The sequence below is a fragment of the Aquila chrysaetos genome, chromosome 25 (genome assembly GCF_900496995.4).
Source record: "Aquila chrysaetos chrysaetos chromosome 25, bAquChr1.4, whole genome shotgun sequence".
Taxonomy (NCBI): Eukaryota; Metazoa; Chordata; class Aves; order Accipitriformes; family Accipitridae; genus Aquila; species Aquila chrysaetos.
The window spans coordinates 17,624,153-17,641,930 of record NC_044028.1 but is presented as its reverse complement, the minus strand read 5'-3'; the positions used below and the strand labels follow the sequence as shown (position 1 = coordinate 17,641,930).

The 17,778-nt window shown below is 40.1% G+C and overlaps 1 protein-coding gene across 6 annotated transcripts in view; it reads left to right on the top strand.

Moving 5' to 3' along the window:
• The first annotated feature begins 1,644 nt into the window (after positions 1-1,644).
• The window catches only part of CLUAP1 (clusterin associated protein 1), a 71,969-nt gene continuing 55,835 nt past the window's right edge, over positions 1,645-17,778 (top strand). The window contains exons 1-5 of one of the 6 annotated variants that reach the window (XM_030001407.2): positions 1,645-1,745; positions 2,395-2,506; positions 4,566-4,650; positions 8,753-8,932; positions 10,042-10,137. In XM_030001407.2, coding sequence (XP_029857267.1) covers positions 1,724-1,745; positions 2,395-2,506; positions 4,566-4,650; positions 8,753-8,932; positions 10,042-10,137 — 495 coding nt within the window. In that variant the 5' untranslated portion in view covers positions 1,645-1,723. Of the gene's footprint in view, positions 1,746-1,938; positions 2,017-2,154; positions 2,214-2,394; positions 2,507-4,565; positions 4,651-8,752; positions 8,933-10,041; positions 10,138-17,778 lie in introns of those variants that run through there. The other 5 variants (XM_030001411.2, XM_030001412.2, XM_030001410.2 and 2 more) reach the window with 5 other exon arrangements.

Sequence of the window (17,778 nt, the reverse complement as noted above, 5' to 3'; positions counted from 1 at the left end):
AGGGGAAGGTTTCCTTCCTTCTCTGGTCCCCCTGCCCAAGTTATTGGATTGCTGATACACTCTTGAACTAGTGAATTATTTAAGGTTTGCTATCTCATGGCTTTCTGGCATAAGAAACTCAGCCTCTAATCATGTATCCTACTTTCTAATGTAATTACTTCATTTCAATATTTATTCTTTCTAGGATATATTGCTATTTCCTTGTTTCTGATTACTTTTTCAATCATGTGGATAGGGTACTGCTCAACATAGAGCCCATGCCTTTTATATGCTTGGGCAGTTAGAACTGGAAAACTGTGGACTGCTCCGCAAAATGTCCTAAGATGTCCATAGATCAGCCTGACATCTAGATTATTTTCAACTCATTCTACCCCATGATATTGATGACCCTGTCAGTAAGAGCTGCGGCTGCTCCGTCCAGTGTTTCTGCAGAGTCTCGTGGTTAGAGCTCCTGTTCCTTTAGGACATCTGAAACCACCAAGTGTTAGCGGAGAAGCTGTCATACTGTTCTTACTTGATGCATCAACATGAAAACTGTTGGTTATGTCTGTAGGGGCAAACTCAGGACATCAAGAGCCTTTAAGAAGTTTGTTATGAAACTGCTGACAGAATCAGTCAGTGTCAGTTGCAGGTAGGAGCTGAGAGGGCACAAGAAGCTGTGTTGGCTGGCCCGGGGACGCTGGTTTCCATGGGTGTCTCTTGGGATGGACAACGGGGTCTGGCTCCGCCGCCGGGCAGCCATGTGCAGTCTGGGCTGAGCCAAAGACCTCTTGTGCGTTTCGGCAAGCGCTCTGCGTACTGCAGTTGCTGTCTGCGTGGCTGTGGCACCCTGGATGCCCATCAGAAACGTGTGACCGTAGAGAGGGAGGTGTTCCCACCTGCCTTCCTGCTGGTCCTCGTCCTCTGCTCCCCCTCGAGCTCAGGGTCCCGTCCTCAGAGAGATCCGAGTCCTCCTCTGCAGAGCGGGTGGAAGGTGGATGCGCTGACTCGAACAGGACCGAGAGCCGGGGACGCAGCCCCCCGCGATGCGGCAGCGGTGGGTTTGTGTCCGCTCAGGCGAGGTGAGGACACGGGGTGTCACACCCCCGGTGACTGCTGTGCCATCCCGTGGGGGAGCACGGCCTTCTCCTCAAACCACAGCAGCCACGGTTTAACGTGGCACAGGTGCTATTGGGCCCTCTCTGAAAATAACTGATGATGGCTCTTAGCCCTCCCTCCCCGCTCCCTGAATAACGCATTTAAGACAGGCTCAGCAAAGCTCCTGTCCCGCCCGGATCTCTCCTCAGGCAGGGCGCTGGCAGGTAGCTGGTGTGCGACAGCAGGGAGCTGTGGAGTGCCGGAGCCGCCTCCCACCGCACAGGCCACAGCCGTGACACGCAGGTCGTCCCAGATTTGGCCCGGGCAGCCTGCGCCACAGGGGCAGCCATTTTGCCAGCAGGCCCCAGCACCCTGCAGAGCAAGGGGGAGGCCGGGCGCCCTACGGAGCCGCTCGCTTTCGCCGCCCCGGCTGCTGAGAGGATGCCCCAGGCAGACCCAGCGCCGTCCCGTCTCGGGAAGGGCCATAGGGGCCGGGGCCTGACCCGCCGCCATGGGTGCTTCGCTTTCCGCAGGAGTTTGGCCCGGCCGCTGCGCCGTAGCGGGGGGGGGGGTTGCCATAGAGACGAGCGGCGCGGCCTAGTGCCGTGGCGGCGGCGGCAGGCGGAGGCCCGCGGGCTCCCCGGCGATGTCGTTCCGCGACCTCCGGAGTGAGGAGCCGAGCTGAGGGGGCGAGCGGGGTCTGGGGCGGGACGGGACGCGGCAGCCCTTGGTCTCGGCTCCCCCCCCCCCCGGGCTGCCGCGGCTCGCTGGGGCCTGCAGAGCAGCTCTGGCCTCGTTGGGTGCCTCAGGGTCCCGCTTCTCCTTGAGGTTTTGCCCTGTAGTTTCACTTAGAGATCCAGGAGGCTGGGCTGGAGGGTGAGGGGCGCTTGGGGTCCTACCAAGGCCTCAGACAAGGGCTAAGGGAAACCCTGCTGCAAGGTTGGAACCTTTCTTTAAATTGACTGGCGGGCTGGGCTTTTAACACAGCATGCTAAAGGCAGAGGACTGGGACAGCACAGCCTTTGCATAGTGGTGATCATTAACTTCATTTAAATGGTGTGTTTTGTAGAGAGAAGCTGTTTTAGCAGTGTTTCTGCCCAGTGAATCGCTTGTTAAAAAGTCACCTTTTTACTCAGGCGTGTTTTCTATTGAAATGATATTATTTTTTTAATTCATCCATTCAGGATGGGTTTTTAACAGTGCTTTGAGCAGGGCATATCTAAGGGTACATGAACAGCGTGCTGTGGGAACTGGAGTTCTTGGTAATGCCCGTGTGGGATATGTAAGAAGGAATCCCTGCTCTTGCTTGTTTTTCAGATTTTACTGAGATGATGAGGGCACTGGGGTATCCCCGGCTCATATCCATGGAGAATTTCCATACCCCAAACTTCATGCTCGTTTCAGAAGTGCTTCTCTGGCTAGTGAAAAGGTTGGTGATTAGGCTAACAAATGTTGGGGCCAATGCTGGGATGTGATATGTATGCCTGGAGGTGATGTTTTGGTGTGAAACTTTATTAAGAAGTTTAAGGAGGAACATAATGATATTTAGTCATTGTTTGAGATCTGCTCTTCTAAATATCAGGTAGAAAATGTAGTAGTTAAGTTTGCAGGTTTTTAGTTTAATTATAATGCCCCCCCCCCCCCCCCCAAAAAAAAAAAAAAAAAGTTTAGTACCTGAAGTAGAAAATACAATGACTCACTCCTGGCAGAGATTGCATCCTGAAGGTGGACGTACTTATTCAAAAGTAGCTGTATCTCTTTCACGTATTCTACAAACTCCATTACCATTCTGCCTGTATCTGACCTTGTACCCCAAACAGGGTGATAGATAGTGAGAACTTACCAAGATACAGGTAACTTCTTACCTTGTTGCTATAATTGTTATTGCTTCAACCTGGTATCCTCCAGCATCTATGCCATGTTTAAAAAAAAATAAAATGATACAGTACTAATCTACTACTATCCAATTGTAGTTTTACATCCACTTAACCCATTGACAGACTTTGGTTAAATATTTATGAAACTTGAGGTGCTAATCAAATTATACATAATCTTCTTTCTCCCATGTAAGTGAAAAAATAAACTAAGCTTTTTAAGCTACTCATGAGGTAGAATATTACACTTGAAAATATGACAGTGACCCATGTGCCTGACTGCTGGCCTGGATTCATAATTAGTATCCATTAAGTTTAATTACTGAGCTGTTAGAAATTTGCTGACTACTGTTGCAATTGTAATAAAACGGGGAAATACTTACAACTGTTCAAAATTACTTGGATTAAGTTACCTAAATGTTCTTTAAAATACTGCTCTTACACTGAGGGTCTAAATTACTGCTTGTTTTCAACTTGTGTAAAAACATAAATCAGTGTCCCTCCTAGTGTGAAACAATAAAATAACAGAGCAATTGAAAGAAAACAAAAATATCATTTTAAAAATATGTTTCTCCGATGAACCTGAACGCTTTTAAAAGCTTAAAGTTCTGTGTTATAAGATTACTGAGAACCCTATGCCTAATAGTGAAGTGCTTCACTTTCAGACCAAATAGCAACTGAACACTGGCATCCTTTTCTGTTACGGGTCAGAATTACACTTGACACAGGCAGACAGATTTTCCAGCTTCCAGAAGCCTTTTAATTACACTTTAAAGCAGAGAGGCTACTTTGCACGTGCCTTGCTCCTAATTTCAAACGTGATTTGAAAGCAAAGATGCTTTTTTGCCTGTCTGAATGCTGAAAGTCTTGAAGCCTTTTATGAGACTGGGAATTTACTGTTTTTTTCTTCCTTGGTTTCCATAGGCTGGTGACTTCTAGAAGTTTCTGCATTTCAGTAGTGTTTTTTAAAAGCATTTCACAATATTTCAATTTGCTTTTTCATAAGTTTTGTTTACTTTTGAAAGTAATATGTTTGAAATTATGTCTAAGTGTGAACTTTTATTGTGTATTTTGAGAGTGTGGAAAAGTGTCATAACATTTTAAAGGACAAGATGGCTGTTTTTGTTATTACCAAGAATAGTAATCCAGTACAAGTCATCTTAACATACCACCAGAAAAACTGGGGTATTAACTCAGTCGTATGCCTGGTGTTTTAAATTGTGAAGTTTTAAATTGATTAAGTTTAGTTTGATTTATGTAAGCAGCTTGTGATTTAAGTAGTAAATTAATTCTAAAAATAAGTATTTCACAGACTTGATTGAGCCAGCTAAATTTTTCTCCTTTGCAAAACTGACTGAAAAGATGTATTGAGGACCCCACAGTAACAATTCCTTCTGGAGAAGTGTCTCAGGTTTTACAGCTTTTGCAGTTTGTACACAAACCCATCGTATGCATTCCGGGGTCTCGATACCCCAGTCTGCAGTAGGAGCTGAAGATTTGTTTTCCAGCCTCGTACATGCTTGTTTTGTTTGATTTTTGCCTCACAAATGAACCAGTCTCTTTAATATTGCATATATATTTCTTGTCAGAATCTATGTATGCTTCTTCCCACAGGTACGAACCTCAGACTGATATTCCTCCTGATGTGGAGACAGAACAGGACAGAGTTTTCTTCATTAAGGCAGTGGCTCAGTTCATGGTAAGTCTGCCTAAGGAGTCATGCTTAAGCACATTGAAATACTAGCTTTAGTGCTTTCTCTTTTAACCCCTTACAATTTCCTTGCAACGGGTGGCTGAGTATGTATTGTATTCTTGTGCTGTTACAAACTTGAACAGGCCAGGGCATGCTGTTACTGAAATCATGTAGAGTTACGTACATCTCACGGCAGGACTGGGATCTAAATGTCTAACACTAAAACAGTATTCATCCTTATCTCTTCATGTTTATAAAAAGGTAATAGTGGAAGAAATAACTGTAGCTATGAAATTTTTTGAAGCCATTTAAATGGGTTCAGAAGAGATGCCATCATATTTATTGCTAACTTTGGATGCCTGATTCTTTTGTATGCTTGAATAGTCATAATTTCTGATGTTTTCATTATGATATAGAATCATATATTGGTATTCTGTTGTATGAGCCTTCTCACTTACTAGATCGAGCCATATTTGTCTCAGATCAAATCTTTTATCATGTTATGCATGAGCATACTTGAATTGGGCCATCAACTTTTTTAGTCTTGTGGAATAAAATAACATTGTCCTTCATATTTTTGTTATTTTGATGCAGCATGAGCCTTTGCTGTTATGAGACACTTACATAGCACTCTTAATCAGGTGGAAAAAAACTTAATGGGGCTGTGGGTGTGTCTGGAAGCAATGGAAATCTTTATGCTAATACCAAAGATTAATTTCTTATAATATATTTGAAAAATTCAAAAAAGTATTAAAATGACGTTATAACCAAGCCAGCTTTTCCCTTCTGATTTGTGATGATGTCCACCATAAATATTCTGAATTCTTAATTTTAGTATGTTCAGAGCATGATACACTTCTGTACATACCAGAATGCACTTTTGAGCCCTGGAGCATCATAAGATGTAGCGAACAGACCTATTTTGTTTAGAGGGATCTCCCCCCTCCAAATCAAGCATGTTTTAAAAGTACAAGTATGGAAACAGAAATAGTGTTATGCATACATTTTCCTTTTAATAGCTGATTTCATGTAAGAAATCCCAAGGGTTTTGAAGAATTACATAATATGATTCAGAAAATGAAACGCATGGAAATTTCTTTAATCATCCTGTACTTAGTCTCAGTTAATATTACAAGAGAATATGGGGATTATTGTAGTTCTTCAGCATTTTCAGAATAAGAAAAGCTTGTAGACATTTCCTTAATAATTCACTGTCCATGGAATCCACAGTTACCTTCTCCAGTACCTAATAGCTTTACGCATGCATAGCCAGATGTGAGATTTGATGAAGACAGATCTGTCTCAGAAGAGAATATCAGGATAGATTAATCATCATGAAATATAACTAGAGTATTGCTCTCCTTTACTGAACAAGGAGTAAAGATGTGTTCATTTTTTGCACAAATTATGTATTGCTCTATGTTACTGGTAGTTTGAGAACTTACCAAGTATCTCCTTTTTGGACCCAAAAGTTCCTGAAGTGTCTGCAGGGTTGCCTTACATGGTTCTTTTAATCATTTGCCCACCTAGAACTGCCCTAGCCTGTGTGGCTCAATACCCGGCTCCTACTCGAGCCCTCTTGGATCCAAATTTGAGGCATAGTGCAGCAAAAAGCCTCTGATGAGTTTAGTCTCATAGAAATGCATTCATGAAAACATATTTAGCAAACGAAGGTACAAACTTTTTGCAAAAGGCAGACATATTTGTTTTTTAAAAAGTGATGGGAGAAGCAGTTGATCTGCCTGAGTGCTTTCCAGGAAGTATCATGTGTTCAATTCCCATTTCAGGCTGTGGAGATTTAGAGCCACTACTTCAGTACCCAGAATACTATTCTAAGTATTAAACAAGACAGAGACATGAGAGCAATCCTCATTTTTCATATCAAGAATGTGCCATTGTACAAGAAAGAATGCAAAATGTTTGAGCTAGATGGGCTAAAGACCATGACTCCGCAACTGAATGGCTGGAGCACTCAGCTGGGAGCACTCAGCTGGGAGTTCTGGTTCTTCCCTGGGCTGTTTTTGCATTTCCATCACACTGTCAAAATTTGGCTCTATGATAATAATAAAGATGATTTTAAAGTAAAGGAAACTTTCTGGCTGTCAATGCCATTCTTGCAGTATATTTCTATTTCTCTTTTCTATTGCATTGTAATAGTCTGATCTTCAGACTAGATGGAGGTGATTTTTTAGTGATACTCTAAAACTATTTAGAGCTGTTATAAAATAGGTGACTGTCTCAAGCTTTCCAAACATGAAGTTACCTTCTTGAGTAAGTGGTGCTGTTATGCCAGCCTGAAAAATATATGTATTTGTCTGTGTATTTTTCCCTCTTTTTAAGTAGTCTTTGAGTGAAAAAGCTTCTTTTTTTTCCTTTTACTAGACACTGATTTTTCTCTCTTGGGGTTCAATGGAACTGAAATTGGAATTCCTGTCTTTAACAACATCCTTTATGATGTGGTACATTAGTCTTCTTTGTGTAGGGGATGTTTAACAGATTCTGCCAATTTAATGACCTGCTTCTCTTAAAATTTAATACGTACAGTTTCTATGATTAGTCTTTTAGATTCCTTCTACTGAAAGGGAAGAAAGGAGAACATATGTGGCTTTCCACTTTGTGTATTGGCTCATTTGAGGTCATGCTGGTCAAAATTTTCAGAAGTGATTAGGGTTTTTGTGCCACAAGTCTCATATTACCCCGGCCTAGGGTGTACAACATCAGTAACCTGTTCTGGAAGTTTTGACTTAACTTTTCAGCCGAGTTCCTGCTGGCAGGAAGCAGATGTAGAGTCGGTTTCCTCTGCTGGGTTGAGATTTTGGAACGAGAGAGGCAAGAGGTAAACACTTCTTGGAAATGGAAATCCGATTGTAAAGTCACGAAGTTTGACAAGTTGCATACGAAGAAACAACGTGCCAACAACTGTTTGCTTCGTTTCCTTTGTTCTTTGAAAAGTTGGAGCTAAATCCATGATTTGAGATGTGGTCCTTTCTCTCTTCAGTTTCACAGGAAATTTTCCTGCAGTCAGTTATTCAGTGAAGCTCGGTGCGGAGTGGGCAAAACTTGTACCAACCATTTTAATGTTTGAGTCTTTTATCCCAGATTGAAGGTCTTGCACTGTCAGAGCCTTAGGCGGGGTGTGAATTGCTTACGGTAACACTGTAGTACCAAAGTTGTGTAATACCATGAGTGAATCGTGGATAGATTCTTTCTGCCACACAGTATTCCCAAAGGATAAACATTTTAGCAGAAGTTTCATCTTAAAAAGATACTGAAAAGAAGATTTTAAGTCATTTGGATGCTTAGTTTTTGTATTCATAACTGGTGATCAATTTTTGTTTGCTTGCTTGTTTCGTCATGCCATCAGGAAGACTGCCTCAAAGTTTTACCTGAAGTTTGGTGTTGGCCTCTTGTGACTATTTGTTTATAATATAATCTTGTCAGGAATTTCAAGAACAACATTTGTGTCCTTTCTGTGACAGATGTATCATTTCTAGAATGCGTTTTTTTCCCCTTTATTATTTTGAAGTATAAAAAGGTAATATTATAATTTTTAATTTTTTTTTCCTTACTGGTCTGTCTGTACTTTTCAGAGCTGGAAGACAAGGGAGTAAAATCACTAATATCGAAGCAGGGAAAAATTTGAGAGAAACAATAAAATACTCTGAAGGTACTACTGGAAGAGAAGACAGTTAAATTATCCTAATTTATCTTATTCTTTTAACTCATTAAGGGTGAAATTTACCTCTCTTCAGCATCATCACAAGACCTGGGCAGCGCTTAACGTTCCACTTAAACTTAATTTGAATTTAAGTGGCGCACAGGGTTTTTGCTGATCTTCATGCAGGGAAGAATTAATGGATAGTTTGAGTTTTTTTCTTTCTGGAAATTATCTGCAAATGTTCTGACATACAGAAAGTGCATGTTTCAGGAAAATTTCTTCTAGAAACATCAGTAATATGATGAGGCAAACTTGAGCTTCCAAACACGAAGATTTATTACTGCAAAGCAGAGCATGGTGCTCCCAAAAAGAGCTTTGGAGTGAAGTGTGAAGAGGTAAATGAGGACTTTTTTCTTTGTGACACGATGAATTCGTTCTTTCTTCCCAAAGGCTACCAAAGTTCACATAAAGCTCAACACTAAGAAGCTTTACCAGGCAGATGGCTATGCAGTGAAGGAACTGCTAAAGGTCACCTCTGTGCTTTATGGTGCTATGAATACCAAGGGAGTGGAACGTGCAGATGTGAGCGAGGAAGACAGCAGCAAGTTAAAGTTTGATCTTGGCTCAAAAGTAAGGAGAACTTGTACTCTTGTTTTGGGCAGGGGTTTTGTGTTAACTTATGAAAAACAAATCCATTTTCTATCTGAAACTTAAGTAGAGAATGTTCTCGCAAGAGAATGGGTATGGTTTTAACTTGTACTTTCTGTTATATGTTATGATTTTTTTAATCTCTGTGAATTCTCAACCAGAAGCTTAATACAAGGCAACAGTGGCACAAAATTGGTTATCTTTGGTTTGGACCGCTGTTGAAATCATAGAAATATTGGAGTAGGCTGGAATAAAGACTATTTTCTATCTACTAACCTTGTTGCAACAGGAGGATTTTGCAAAATACTGGCTGAACATTGGTTTTCAGCCCATTTGCATTGAAGGAAAGGGAAATCTTCATGTTACCCTAACAGATATCAAAGCTGTTCAAGCCCTTAAAATAAATGCCATCTCTACATATTAAAAAAACCTCAACGCTTTGTTAAATAAGAGGTATTCCTGTTACTGCTTTTTGTTAGTTTTAGCACCTTTTCTATGTTCTAATATTTTTAGTCTTCGATTCTTTTATAGCTATACTATGTCATGCCTGCATGTTAGGCAATAATACTATCATTCTTGAAAAAAATGCCAAAATCACAGGCGATTTTTCCTCTGGGTCAGTCTGGTGTGTGTCTCTGAAGAAAACACCTGAAGAAGTTATGAAAAAACATTTGCAGATGATCAATATTCATTACCTATGCAATATGCTAGTCACAACCTTTTGGTATATATACTTTTTACTTTTGAATATGAAGAAGGTGATGTTTCCCTTTGCCCTGGGCAGCACATGAACCAACAACTGGCTGAGTCACAGTTTTGAGGAGTTTTTTTTGTTGTTGTTGGCCTAAAGTGGCTGGGGTTTCACCCAGAAGCCTATGTCTAAATGATGCCGCATCTAGGCCATTTTAAAGCCAAGAGACAGGCTCACTCTGATTCCAGTGGACAACTTCTTCAATACTATAGTAGAGTTTCAGCCACTGTGCTGACCTCCTATGCAATTTTAACATCAAAATGGGAAAAATCTGTTGTGGATTTTCTTTGTGATATTTGGGATTCTCTCTTGCTATTCAGTGCTGTTGCTGTGTTTCCAGATAGCTGACTTGAAGGCAGCTAGACAGCTTGCTTCCGAAATCACTTCCAAAGGAGCAAGTCTGTACGACTTACTTGGCAAAGAAGTTGAACTAAGAGTAAGTACACACTGGAGACTGTGTAAGAATGTGTGTTCACTGGGTGCTGCAAAGGAAAAAGGTGAAAAAAGTATCAGTAGTTCTTAATGGCTGCATCTAAAATCAATATTCTGTGAGTTTGAAGGAATGGGTCTGAAAGTTTGCATTTCCTTCCCACTCATATTCATACTTGGATTGCGGTAAGCCTGAGAGAACAGTTTGGCATTTTCTCTTTAGCAGGAAACTGAAATACTCTCTGTAGAACTGTTTGGAAATATTAACTTCATATATATGTTTTAGTGGTGGGGAGAGGTATATTCTGAAAGATAAATGATTAATGCCATTAGTGTTGCAAGTGTAAGGCTCATTATTTCTGTTACAGTAATTGAGGGCCTTGCAAGCCTGCAGGGTACATATTCTTCAGCTTAGTTGTAAAATCACAAGCTGTTGCATGAAGTCATGGAAGTGTCCTGAAACACTGCCAATAAGTCTTTCAATTATTTTCTTAAACACATTTATCTGCAATGCTGGAGGTTATTCATTTTCTGAAAATAGACATTTAAAGAAGGGAAACCTGAGTGTTCTAGTACTGGTTTTGGTAATCTTCAGATTTGCAATATCTGAGCTGTAGGAAGTGCACCATGTAAGAGCCGTAGACTGTGTGCCTTGACGAGTAATGCTCCCAGATTCTTGTTTGATGGAGTACAATTGTTTCAAAGGGTAGGTGATATATAGGGAAGATTATCTGTGGAATACTGCCTTTTCTGCTAGATATATAAGTCAGCATGGTATGCAGCAGTGTGAAAGGCATTAATATTTCAAAAGGGAGAAGTGATGAGCCAGTTTAATTCAACATACACGATTGTCACAAAACTGTTAATCAGTCACTTCTCATCTTGCATTCTTTGCTTAATTTCTTGGCTTTGCAATAGTTTTCACAGAAATGCTACCTAATGTGTTAATACTTGCTTTGGAGCATTAAACCCTTTTTTCCTCTGTACAGCATCCCTAAGAACTCCACTAAAAAGTCAAGTATAGGTCAGTATAAGGCAACATTTTTAAAAAATACTCAAGCATTGGTTTGAAATTGGGTGTTGTTTAACCACTTTAAATCAAGGCTTTTAGGAGTCCAACTGACTTTAGAACTGGGCCTTAGAAAAGGGACTTGCACAAGTGCACAGTGCTGAAAGCATGAAATGAAAAATCAAGAGCTGAGTAAATGCTTCAGTGCAGCCACTTCTCATTGGGCCCATTAAGAAATCTTCAATGGAAGACTAAAGGTGCAATTTCTAAAATGATGGTGTTTCGTATATACTGTAGCGAGTACATGTTTCTTGTGGCGTAATGACTGAGTGCACAAGATGAGGCTAACTAATCTCATACAGGTACACAGTTTATATTTTGCAAAAAGGTTTGTCAGATTGAACTTGTGGTCTTTTAAGGAATCCTGTCTTGGGAAAGATGACCCTTGCTTCTGTCTCGTTTGGTCTGAGTTTATATCCTAAAAGCACAAGGTGACACTATGACAGCACAGTGAGAACCTCCAGAGAGCACCAGAAGAGACTTTCATGTTCTCTTCCTTATGATTTGTGACTGGTTCCAGCCTTCTTCAGTGATTTGTTAAATCTGAAGAACCCCGTTTTGGCTTGTGTGTTAAATGCCAAGTTTGGTACATAAGCGTGTGACAAGTTTGAGACTTGAGCCTGTAGCAAAGCAAATAGTTTTCAGGGTAAAAGGCATGACGCTGCAGTAACCAGTTGTTCAGTGGAATTTGTCAAGTTTTCCTTTTTTAATTGTAAGTACCCAACTCTGCCTTTCATTTAAAGTATGAAATTTGCTCATCAAGTGAGAGGCTTAGAGCCAAATGCTGCTGTTTTCTTCCATCTGATAATGCCCACAGAAGTCAGTCGGGCTGCAGTTCTTTTTAAGTAGCCAGTGTTGAGGGCAGTAAGGAATTGCTCCTCTTCATTTCACACATCTTTCCTGGATCCTTCACAGACTTGGTGAGGTGCTCAGAAGATCACAGGGGTGGCATCCTCTGCCCGCCCTTCCCACCCAATGCCAGGGTGTTAATTCTGACTTTGTATGGGGAATTAGAGCTTTGTCTGTAGGTATCACATTAGTTGCCATTAATCTAAGGTTATTTTTACTATTTTTTAATGTGAAGATTATTGTTTTCCATTGCTTATTTTCTTTTGATGTTGCATGGCTAAGTAATGCACACAATAAATTGCATTGGCAGAGGGATTGCACTGTTAAAGGCAGTAGGAGAGCAGTATGGTTTATTTTTTGTTACATTTTGTCCTGAAACCTGTTGCATATACTAAAATGCATCGACAGCTGTGATATTGTTTTAATGAATTTGAAAACATGGTAGTTTTGTTCCCTGAACCTCTTTTTTTTTTTTTTTTTTTTTCCTAATACATCCATTTCCAAATATTTAAATGAAGTATCTTGCTACCTAGGCTTAGTTAGAATGATGGTATATTTTGTTTCTTTCCTAAGTGAAGACGGCTTCATTTTCCAGCAGCTATAAAGGAAATGCCAGCATTTGGCACTAATGGGTTGACTAGGTCTGTTCTCATAGTCTGAGCAGCTTTTGGGAAAAGATCATTGAGGAAAAAGTGAAGTAAAACTCATTATTTCCTGTAGGAATGTTGACTATTTTGTGTCACAGGCTTTACTTACTTTATTGGAGTTCTTTTTGCACATAATTTGTATAGAAACTGTGTAGAAAAGCCTTACACATTAGATAAATTTTATTCTTTCAAGTCATAGAACAGTTTTTTAAATAAATTGCTTTCTGAATGAAAACAAATTTCAGCTAGAGAAGAGTTTATTGATGGAATGGTTCTGTTAGATGTATTGTAGATACATATTGATCTAAATACATGTGTGTATTTATTGGGAAGAGTTTGAATCTGTGTTCGTTTTCTTGGAAATGTGGTTCTGTGCTTTTCTGATGCCTTTATTTCCTGGCTGAATATATAGTTCTTATGTATATGTAAACTACTTTCAAACTTAATCTATAATGTAAAAAACCCTTTAATTTAAGAACATCAGAAGAAACAAAACTTACAGGTTTTCATTTCCTGAAGTCAGACTATGATGCTGTTAGTTAAGATTTTTGGGGGGAGAAACCAAATAACCAAAAGCTATACTTTTCTCATTAAATGAAAATCACAAATATAAATTTTGGTTTAAAAAAGAAACCAGATTTTATATTTGAAAAAGAAGAGGAAGGCATTTCCTGGTTAACAATCCTAAAGCAGCAGAAAGCTTAAATGTGAAGAGAAGCCATTTGGTTCCAGACCTGAAGATAGGTAAAGAGATTTCCTTTCCTGCTCTCAGTGGATCCCAACTTGTGCAGTGGGTTGTGGAGCACCAGGTGTGGAGGCAGAGAAGTACGGGTGATGCATATGTGTTACTATGGCTGTGTCACCTGCACTGTCAGGTAACTGTTAAACAGGAGCTTGGCCCAGTTAACTTTGGGGAGCAATTCAGCACTAAGGGGGAAAGGGATGAAAAGCCTTGCTGGATTGGAGGATCTTTGGAGTTAAATATTGAATTCCATTGAAGTTGTGTTGCTTCTAGGCCAACTGTGGGTGAGCACAGCATACCTTATTGCTGTCCTGTGGCAGTGCAATTGTGGAGACACAGAATTTTATTTTAAAATGCATTTAAGCCTTACATTTCCAAGATAGTTTGCAGTTTCCAGTCTTACTGGTCCAAGTCTTAGAGCATAGAAATTGCAAAGTTGGAATTCGTAGAGTGTAGTGGAGTTGATGAATGAATTTTGGTATGACACAGTGAGATCCCCAGCTGAAAAGCAAATTCTATGCACGGAGATGTATGTCTTTATCTTCATTGTTTCCTTTACTGCCAGGGGGACTTTCTCTGCATTGTATTACTATGTAGCCTTAATTTTCAGAATATTTACAACTAGCTTTGGAAGAGTAAATAGACACTTTGAGTTCTGGTTTTCTTTAGTGTGTTTTTTAGCTTTTTTTTTTTTTTTTTTGGATGGGGAAGGTGGAGGTTGATTTGGATTTGAGGTGGGGATGCAAGATTTGGTATGGATTTCTTTCTCTTCGTACACTATGCTAAATACTTAGGGTGATTAAAGGAAATAGAAGTTGAAAATACCAGTGCTGTGATTAAGCCTGTCAAGCTCAAAATCAAGAAAAGCAGCAACAGAATTAATGTCAGTACTTGGGCAAAATGCAGCACCACTTCACTGTGCATTCACTTCGGGTTTCACGTGTGGTGGCTGCCTCTGGACCTACGCAACTAACTGCTGCAGTCTTGTAAATGGCCAAAAGGTGTTTGAAAAGTCAGTGGTCCTCTATACCCTATAACAGCTGGTGATCAGGGGGAAAATGGCAAGATGAATCTTTGGGGGGAGGGAGGGGTGATGAGGTGATCCGAATAATTCCTTAGCACAAAATGAAGCAGTAATGACTTTCATCAGTTGAGGAAGGACGCTCCTGAGTTATTATACATTGGACATCTGAAATCCAAAAGGAAAAATTCACAGCTATTTATAACACCTCAGTGCAGCTGACTGACTCTGAGTGACTGTCATTTTGCATCTGCCAGAGGTCCTGTGGACACATTAGCAGGAGCCTGTCAAGAAGTTGCCTTGCTTAGACTTGCTGAATTATTAAGACGCAGTAAGATAATGAAGCAAAAAAATTCCAGAATAAAACTGCCTCTGTGCTGGTGGCAGGCATAAAGATTTCTGACCTTCTCAAGGTTGTTTGCATTTTATTTACCTCTTAATTAGCTCCAGGCCATGTAAAACTGAAGAAAGATGAAAATAGTCCTTTTTTAAATATACTTAGCTTGTGCTGAAGACAGGCAATGCACTGGGTCTGTTTTCTAACACTCCTCTTGGCACTTACTCTGTCTGTGACCTTGAACAAACTGTTTATTCCCTGTGTATCCTCTTGTGTAAATAAAGAAATTTGTGTAATTTTTTAGATTAAAGCTTTTAACAGCCAGATAAAGTGTGTCCCAATCTATGGAGGGTAAATTTCTAAGTAAGTACAGGGTATTGCTACGAGTGTTATTGTTATGTATGCACGCAGTATAAGCTTGTTCCGAAACTGATGGAAGTCATTGATAATCTCTTTACTGACTTCAGTTTGTGAAACGTTTGAATTAAACTCTTAAGAGAGCCAAAGGCGTTTAGATCCAGCTGTGGAACTGAGACAGTATTAGTTACAACAAAAAGAGTTTCCACAAAGGACATTTAACTTAGATCTCTTTATTCACAGCTTTATGGTAAAGGAACCCTTCCTCCTTGCCTCCCCCTGCTCACACTGTTGTAGCTTGCCACCTACTCTTTCTGTAGAGAGGTAGATCTGATTTGAGTGACAGCTGCATTGTTTAGTACTCTTTGAAAGTTAACTACAAAAAAATATTTTATTTGTAACGTTGGAAACATTTTCCATCTGCCAAATGTTAGTTCTGGGTAGGAGATACTGCCTGGGGGAGGCTGGTAAACTAATTCGCTCATTTCCTGTGCTTTGGTTACAAAGTTGCCACACATAAGATTTCTAGTGGAAAATTGTAACTTGAAATTGCCAGAACTCTGGAGAATTACCTAGTTTGCTTCAATTTTTTTTAACTGTCCTGCTTCTAACCAAAACCTAACCTATAAGTTTTGAGGAAAAGGGCTTACTGCAAAGTGGGAAGACAAAATTAAACCTTGCAACTGTAAGATATAGTTGAATCAATACTGTCCTATATTTTAGATTGCTTTAACCATAACCGTGGTTGTATGCTACATGGATATAACATTTGTGGATGTGTTTTATGTAAGAAATGATTTTGTAGTGAACTTCCCAGGAGTATTTAGCTTGAAGACATAGCATCAGCTATAAATTGATGGGTGGCACATATCTCCTTGCAGTTTGGGGACCAGTTATGTCAGTGCATTGATAATTTTGTCAGCTAGTTGGAAGATCTGAATTCTTGTAGCTCAGTTCTAGACTGTTTTGAAAAACTGTTCTAGTTTGGCAGAGAAGAAAATCGCATTTGAACCATTTTTTGTATGTCACAGCATTTGTCAAAACCTGTATGAGTCTGCAAGAAGTTCCACTTAATTGGGCTAAATAAGAAACACTGTCTTCTGAATATCTGGTGAGGTTTCGGTTGTTCGTTATTCCTAGCCTTCCTTCATGAGGCACAAAGTACAGCCATGTCAAAATTTTAATTACATGAGAGGAAAATGTGCTGGATTAAACATAAGGACAATAATTTTAGCTATTTTTAGCTATTTAAAATGCCTTTGTTCCTGCCCAAAGAGAGCCACTCGGTATTTCTGTTGCTGGAATACAACAGCCACTCCACTTACTGCTGGTTAAGCTTTGCTGAGAATGGAAACCCGAGCTATGTGGCAATGTTTGCTGAAGTCAGAGGCTTGATGTGAATTAAAAGTTTAAACTATCTCTTTGGGTGGTATTGCTGCATACACAATGCCTGCTCCTACCTTTGCTGCAACTTTGCATGATGTCTTCATGTATCTTTGAGGTCTGAAAGATGCTGCTGAAAAATACAGTCCTTTTTGTTGGTTTTTTTTTTTTTCTAAGAAAATCATAACCCTTCCTGAAGTTTTCTTATATGTTACCTACAAGGAAAGGAAATTCTATTTTTAATTTTGTTACAGAAGAACATGAAATGGAAACTGAAAAGATTTTTGCCTGACTGGGTGTCTTGCCTTTTTGATGACCCTGCTCTTTTTCGCTTTAAAAAACAAAAACCAAGCTCCCACCTGTCCATGCTGCCCAAGGACATTTTTATCGTTTTATATTAGGAAATTCACTCACCAACTTTTTTTTGCTCTGCCAGAAGAGATATGTTCCTTGTTGTCTTGCCAGACTCTGGAAGAGACATCACAAACCACCTCCTGGTTAAGGACCCATTAAATGACACCCTGTAGTCCTGTGGACTAATCCAAGCTTTACTGATGCAGTGTGCCATGAAACCTTACATGAAGTAAATTAAAGGTGAGGTTTTTAAGGATGTGGGAAGATAACAGTAAGCACGTGCTGGGGTTTGTGAGCTGAGGGTAATTCAGTGCAATCAGCTCTTGAACCAGAAGACCGGTGGACCTGGAGGGGTGTGTGTGGAGGAAACAGAGCAGTGTAACTTCGTGCCTGTCAGAAAGGTTTAAAGTTTCGTTTCTTGCCTCAGCAGTCTGTATGCCAGCATTTGTAAGGGACTTCTTCTGTCATAAAGCATACATTCAGAGTACTTCTTATCTGGCTGGGCAGGCCTTCTGATTCTTTTTGGTCTGCAGAAAAATTATGCTTTCCAGTTGGTTCTCTATCTCAGTTCTTCTTGTGGCATGCTTTTTACACATTGGGATAGCCAGGGGGTTTTGGACACTGTCTTTGAGGGCTGTGCATTGCTGAGTAGGGAAATGTCTCTGTGGATTCCCTTTGTGGACTGCCGAGACAAGCATACAAGAAAGCAGCATAGCCTGGGTGCAGCAAAATTCTCAATTATCTTGAGCTTTAATTTCTTGAGGAGGAAAATAGGCTGTTAGGAAGTATCAGATTCCTTCAGAAGGTCTGGATTATTTTTAATGTCCCTCCTGTACCTTCCTGTTCCTATATAATGATGCCTAATGATCCATTCCCTATATTGGCTAAA